The sequence below is a fragment of the Condylura cristata genome, unplaced genomic scaffold (genome assembly GCF_000260355.1).
Source record: "Condylura cristata isolate star-nosed mole 26May11 unplaced genomic scaffold, ConCri1.0 scaffold00023, whole genome shotgun sequence".
Classification (NCBI taxonomy): Eukaryota; Metazoa; Chordata; class Mammalia; order Eulipotyphla; family Talpidae; genus Condylura; species Condylura cristata.
Window position 1 is genome coordinate 6,764,316 of NW_004567124.1, and position 7,176 is coordinate 6,771,491.

General features: G+C 50.5%; 1 protein-coding gene across 1 annotated transcript in view; it reads left to right on the forward strand.

The window, feature by feature from the left end:
- The first annotated feature begins 4,469 nt into the window (after window positions 1–4,469).
- IGDCC4 (immunoglobulin superfamily, DCC subclass, member 4) overlaps window positions 4,470–7,176 on the forward strand; it is a 32,502-nt gene continuing 29,795 nt past the window's right edge. Inside the window, exon 1 of the mRNA XM_004687514.2 lies at window positions 4,470–4,548. Within this exon, the coding sequence (XP_004687571.2) occupies window positions 4,470–4,548 (79 nt within the window). The remainder of the gene's footprint in view (window positions 4,549–7,176) is intronic.

The window sequence follows — 7,176 nt, forward strand, 5'->3', positions numbered from 1 at the left end:
GGGGGGGCATTTGCGGCGAGTACTTGTCCGCAGGGGGTGTGTGTCCTTGGTGTGCGGAGTCTGGAGTGAGTGAGTGAGTGAGTGTGTGTGTGTGTGCGCGCGCGGAGGGTAGGAGGAGGGTTTTTGCGGGCATACGTGTCCGCAGTGCGTGCCACGGTCGTGCCTGGCATCGCGGGCCGTGGCTGCGGTGTTGGCGGTCTGCGTGGGGCGGGTTCTGCCCTGCCCGCGCGTGTCTTCGGGTGGAGAATGTATGTGAAAGAGGAGGGGTGTGAGGGTGTGTGTCTGCCCTCCATTTGTGTCAAGAGCCCGTGTAATTGTGTTTACTGGTCTGAGTTAATATTTGGCCTTGGCTTTTGGGGAGTGTCCCTTGCTCCTGGTGGGGGCACAGAGCAGGAGATTCCAGATTGACTGGGGGTGGTGGTAAAACACTCAACTTTGCTTAGTGGGTGTGGTCCGTGGGACTGGTTGGGGCTTTGGGGGGGGAGTGTTGCTCCCCCAAACCGAAGGCCCGTAGTGCACTGGAGGACAGGGAGGGAAACCAGTTGCTTTCGTAGACGTGTCCAACACTTGCTCTTGGGATGGGACGGGTGTCACTCCTGCCCCAGCCCCTAGGAGATCAGGGGCTCATGGACAAGGCCTTCAGGCCTCTTCCAGACCCCCACTTCTGTGCGGGGTGGAGGGGCCGTAAGAGTCAAAGTTGTCCACGCTGGAGAAAAGGTTGGGGATGAGGATTAGCAGTCCCAAGTCTGTAAACTTAGGGCTTCTTCTACCCCCTGACCCTCTCGCTTTCTGTCGGGTGGTGTGTGTTGGGGGGCAGCCCTTGGGGAAGGTAAGTTGTAGGGCTGGGAGGGGGATGGGCTGCCCGCTTTGTTCGCCTAGTTCTAGCCTTCCCTGCCGAGGGGGGAGCTGAGGATGTGTCCGGGGCGAATCGGGGAGGGACTTGAAAGTGGGGGTGGGGAGGGGGATTTCTCTCCAGCTGCTGCGGCTTTCCAGAGAGACTCAGCCAGGCCACGTGGGAGGGAGGCTGGGATGTAAGAAGGGGGAAGGAGCCTCTGCTTGGCCGGCCCCAGGCCCATCTCCAGGAAACCCAAACGGCGGTGGGAAAGTGCGGAGAACTGAGAACAGCTCGGACCCCTTCTTCCCCTACGGAGACACACCCCTTTCCAGTTCTGAATGGGCTGGCTGGGTCTGCCTGGAGCCTGGGTCCTGTAGGTGGGCTAGGGTGTGCGTTCCCACCCCCTTGTCAGGTGAAAAGGGCGTGGACATGCCTTGAAGCCTCTGCCCTGGAGTTGGGCCACCCTCTTCTGCTCTTCTAGGTCACCTGGCAGGGTTCACTGTTAGGAATGTCACTAGGGCTTTATCGTACTCAGGTGGGCCCCATCAGGAAAAGACTCAGTTTGCCTCAGAAACCCCGAGTCCCTCTACTCTGGAGTGCATAAGGCAGGGTCCGAATTGGGGTTCCTTTGGCAACCGTGTGCATGGCTGAAGCACTGGCCCTCCCCACCCCACCCCCACGCACTCCCTCCCAAGGCTTTTGAGTGTGCAAAGCTCAACAGGCCAACACCTAGGTCATTCATTCACCCACCAAATATTTACTGAGCACCTTTTATAGCACCTTTGATACTCCAGGCACCTGGTATATAGTAAATAAGGAGGCAGACCTGTTATCTGGTGGGAAGCTTCCAGTGTCAGGGTGGTGTAGGAGTTGGAGTGAGAACTTCAGGTATGCTATTATCTGCTGGGAAATGGAAGGAGGGTTTTCTCAGCAGGTCTGGGAAGGTCAGGAAAGAATTGGAACTCAATGCTGAGGTTGAGTTTGAAGGAGAGTGGAGATGGGGGAGTTTTCCTAGAAAGAACAGCATGTGCAAACTCTCAGAGGTGACTTAGTTTAGAACACTGCATGGAGGTAAATCTGGCTGGAGTTTGCAGCATAAGGGCTGAGAATGGAGCAGGTTAGGGAAGTGTGGACAAGTATCAAGAGAAAAGGTTGAAGAGGGGGGCTGGATCCAGCTTCTGAAGAACCTTATAAACTCTACCACGGTTTCTGGCCTGAGAAACCTTATGAGCCTTTGGCGGGTTTTAAGATCAGCTTTGCTTCAGCCTGCTCCAGCCAGTGTGGAGAATCGATTGGTGAGACTGGAAGCAGGAAGTTCCAGCTTCTTAGGAGGCAGTTGGAGTAATCCAGAAAAGATGGTGTCTAGTGTAGTGGCAGCTGGGATGGCTAGAGTAGCCAGATTCAGAGATATTTAGGAATTGGACTCAGTACATGAGGGTGGATTGAGTTTGCAGGAGCTGAGGGAAGTCAAACATAATAGAAATCTCAGCAACCTCAGTGTGGCAGAATGAAGGACTGGTGTTGGGGTCAGAATAGTGACTGGGTAAACCTTTTCTAGACTTGTCTTAGGTGATGGTGGTGAAATGCTGAGTGTTCTTCTTACCATATGTAAGAATGGGGCTCTTCCTTCCAATAAGTTAGAATTTGGGGAGGGGGTGGTAAACCCAAAGGTCAGTAGTAAGAGGGCCCTCAGAACATGGTGCTTGCTTTCTTTTCATCTGGGAGTTCTTGTCCCCATCACTTTCCCACCTTACTCAGTTGGGGTGTTGGGAAGGCCCTATCGAAGGAAGAGTTAGGAGCCAGGTTTAACAGAGTCTCTTTTAAGAATGCATCTTACTCAGAGGTTACCTAATCTTCATTGATTCTGTTTGTGCTTTCAGGGCCCTATTAATGGCCCTATTCACACATTTGTGTAACTTAATATTACCTTTCCTTTCTCTTAAAGGTAACTCTTTCAAGTTAAACAGCCTTACAATTAGCATATCATGGAATGTCAGCACTGAAGGAAACTAATTTTAGCATGAGCCCATTTGACAGAGAAGAAAACTGTAACTTCCTCAGGTTACATGCATAGGGAGTGACCTGGGGTTGGAGCAGTCTGCTGGCTCTTGACACAGTCATAGTTTCTCAGGATTTGGTACATACACACCTACCCAAGTTTACCCAAGTTTAGCCTCTGTGAATCCATCTCCCTCACAAAAGAAATGATCAACTTTGGGCTTGGCCCCTTAGTGGTCTGTCTGAATTCTGGAATCTACCCTCCTCTATCCAGCCCCACCCTCCCTCTCCTGTTTGGCCTCCACGGTTTCAGAGGTACAGCAACCAGACTTGACGCAGAATTCCAGATGCAGAACAGATGTCATTGCCAAGCAGGCCTGGGGGCTCCCAGCTTCCCAGGGTGGGGGGGTGGGGGAGGAGTAAGAACAGTTCTGATGTGGGAGGACCCCAGCCCCAGCCTGGTCAGAGGAGGATGATGGGAGCTGGGAGTGGGGGCAGCAGGGAGGAAAACCAGAGAAATGCTTTTCTGGGACTGACATGCAAAGAAGTGGAGTCCTTTTCTTCTGAGCAGGTTGGATTACCAGCTACTACTGCCAAGCTGCTGCTGAGACTGAGGCATCATCTGGATTTGGGGGGGTATGGGGTCATTGGAGTCAGGGAAGCAGAAGCTCCATAAACTCACTGGGGTGCGGACCTTAGCATGCAAGCTGGTACAGATCTAAGGCTTCTGGAGGGCCTGATAAAGGCCTTGTTACCTTGTCACGTAGTTTGGAGAATGGTGCTCCAGCAAGTGAGCAGAGCACGTGCACAGGGAGATGTAGGTAGACACAGGAGAAAGACTGTTTTCACTGTATGAACCATAGAACAGGAGAACAGGCGAGGCAGTGCCCGCCCATGCAGGGCTGTTTAAATATAGTGCTCCTTTCATGTAGTTTGCTGTTCTGTCTGTGCCTTTTATGAGACATCTCCTAGGTGTAAACATATTATTCTGCATCCCTGACCCTGAAGGAAGTTACTACAACTTTTACAGATAAGAAAACTGAGGCTTGAAAAAGCATGAGGGGAGCTCAGTGTCATCTTTTTGAAGGTGTTTCCACATGTTCTACAGCCATTCATGGAGTATTTATTGAGCACCTACTGTGTGCCAGGGACTGTTGAAGTACTAGGGATTTAGAAAACTGACTAGGACATAACCTCAAGTTTTCTCCCCTGGGTGGGGAGAAAGGTAGGTCAAAAATTGAGAGTGACAATTTGAGTGACTGAAGTTTCAGGGTCACATGAGGACAGAAACAGAGAGCAGGAGCAAATGGAATAATGCATGGAAGCATTGCGCTCTCAGAGAATTGGAGGTGGTATGGTCTGGTGGAGACAGAAAAGTCGTGGAACAGAAGGTAGGCAGGCAGTTGCTTGTGGCTTTGCTGTCAGGTTGGCTGAGGCTGAACCTCACTCCTCAGGAGGGCGGAGGAAGGGAGCTCTGGGCCTTCTCTGTGTCCCAGGCAACTGACCCAAGCTCTAACTCCAGCTGTTGGTGGGAGGGACTTAGTGTGTGCTAAGGGTGGTGGCCTTGGGGGTGGGGAGGAGGTTTCTGGAAGAAACTAACTTACACCCTCTGGGAAAGGACATTGATAATGGTGTCATGGAGAATTATCCCCAGACAAGTTGTAAGTCCGAAATTCAGAAGTGGCAAGAGTTTGTGATGACTTTCTGGCTCATGAGTGAGTCATTTCAACTTCCTTCCCCTCCCCCATTCACCCACCCCTTTCCTGAGAGTTCATGGAAAGATGGTACCCAGGCCCTAGGGCTCAGCAGCGAATCTCCTTTCTGTCTGGCTTCTAATTGGCCTCATAAAATCTAATTTATCCTATAAGTGGGTAAAATAATCTGTCAGAAAATAGAGATTGAGAGATGGCCCCTGGGGTTCCCAAGCCTAGATAGAACTGTCTCCAGTAAGGTCTCACTCAGAAGCTGGAGGAAAGGAGATCATGGGGGGAGGAAGCCCCCTCGAGGCAAGGCTGGTGGGCAGCAGTGTCCACTGAACACCTGTGACGTGACCCCGCCAGTCCTGACAGTCAGAGCCCGTGGAGGCAGGCAGGGCAGTGAGATTGGGGGTGGCAGGAATGGACAAACCAGGCTCACTCCACAGAGCATCACTTTTAGGAAAAGATTTTGTGGTGCAGAAACCACATTTCTATTAAAGCAAACATTGCTATGTAATGGAGCAGAATGCAGCTTGTGCCAGAGGTTGAAAAATAAAAACATTTTGAGCAGTCAGTGAGCCTCCTGAGTATGCACTTCTCTGCTGAAGGGAGAATCTTGGGAAGAATGTTTGAGCAACATGGAGACTCTTCATCTTAAGATTAGAGAAACTGTGGTTGAAGGGAGGAAAGTAGAGGACCCCCACCACATCATTTCATCTAGCCAAGAGGGCGGGTGGGTAGGAGCCTACAAAAGGCTATGTGATGTGAGACTTAAGAAAAGCTTCTCTTGGGGAGGCAGGGAAAACAGGGGTGGGGGACTGGTACCTGTTCTGAACCCCTAAATGTGCATGTCCTGGGCACAGAAGTTGGATTGGACACTGATGCACAAAGTACTTTCTTATTCAGGAGCAACTAGGGTGTATCCCCAGAAGGATAGTTTCCCCAGACTGTCTCTCAGAGAGATGAGGCCCAGAGGGCCTCAGTTTCCCCATCTAACGAATGAGGCACCTCTCCCAAGCCAGCCTGGGAGAGCCATGTTTTTCTCTGAGGGGCATCCTAGTTCTCTCCACAATCTACATCCCTGTTGATTTTCCCTATTCTGCCTTGCTGGGTGCTGGGCTCCTTAGAGGTGGCAAAGCCAGACATCTGCTGAGCCATGAATATTCAGGAAGGAATTGGAGCCTCCTCTGGGTTCCCCAGCCAGTCGCCCTGCGCCTCTGGCCACAGTCCTGCCCGCCAGAGCCCAGGCTGCTGACATACCCAGCAGCTGCTCAGCCCCAACTGTTCACATTGTTTGTTCAGCGCGGCAGGGGATTTTCCAAGCCTAGGACATGCTTTGGGGGGCAGGGAGGCTGCCGGAGGGCTCAAGGATTCGTGTCATGTGTGCTTTTCTCCCCTGAAATTCAAACCGACTGCTCAGCGGCTGGGATAGGGCCATTGCAAGCCGTTGGGCTGAGAGCCCGGGCTTGCCTTCCCCTACCCAGTGTTAGAATCATAGAATCTAGGGCCTCAGAGATAGAGGGGACTGCATGCTAAGAACAGTGATTAGCATTTGTATGATGGCCTTTTGCAATTTACAAAGTGCCGTTAAAAAATCTCCTGTTCCCCTGGGCTCTGGACTGGGGTCCCCAAGTACTTCCCCTTGTTTAATGGCACAGGCTTGTGAGCATCATTTTCATTTTATAGATGTAAAATGTGGAAACTGAAAACCACAGTTTCAGAGACTTGTCACACACCTTTTAGGTGGAACAGCATGACTGGAACCTTGATCTTTGTCCAAGGTCAAAAGCTCTTTCCACCACAGCACACGACCTGCAATGGTGTAGATGCCAATGCAATTTCCTTAATTAGAATGGAAATTGGAGAAACATCTGAATTTGGGAGAGCACCCAAGAAATTATAGTGCAGATTTACAGGGGGAGAGGTGGCAAATCTGTAAGATGTTGCATTTCTAGGTTACTTTTTGCTAAAAAGGTTAACTTCTTAAAATATAATTTTATAGCTGTAACTCTTAAAAAAACAGACTGGAAACTGGGTGAGGGGAAGGACTACCTTTTCCCTCACCCACGAGTAATGAGTCTACCCGCACAGCTAGAGATGCCCAGAACAGGCTTTCTGAGAAATAAGAAGGCAGAAGCCTGGTTCAGGCCCCTTCTGTCTGTCTGTCTCACACAGTGATGTCAGCCCTGCCCTCATCTCAGCCAGCACAGACTTCTCTTCACCACTCAATCTTGTTCCTCTTTAGGGATGGTGACAAGAGGTCCTGGGGATTCTTAGTTGTCATATACATGGCCAGGTGTTGACAAGTGTGGAAGGGACTGGGATGCATATGTTCAGGTGTGGGAGGTTGTCTATAGTTTTGTGTGTGTTGATCTGTTTCTTCAGGAATAGGTGTGTCCAGTTCATTGAAAAACTTTTAAGATCATAGATTCTCAGATATGTTTGATACAGTCAAGTGAACTAAGGCTCAGAAGGGGAAGTGATTGCCCCAAGGTTGTTACAGGGCAATCCCAATGTGATATGGTGGCCTGATTGTGGGTCCTCACCTGCATGCTTAAAAGGGACTTATACTGAGACTCAACTGCAGGTACACACAAAAAGGGGAATAAAGGATTATTTACCAAAAAAAAAAAAAAAAAAAAAAAA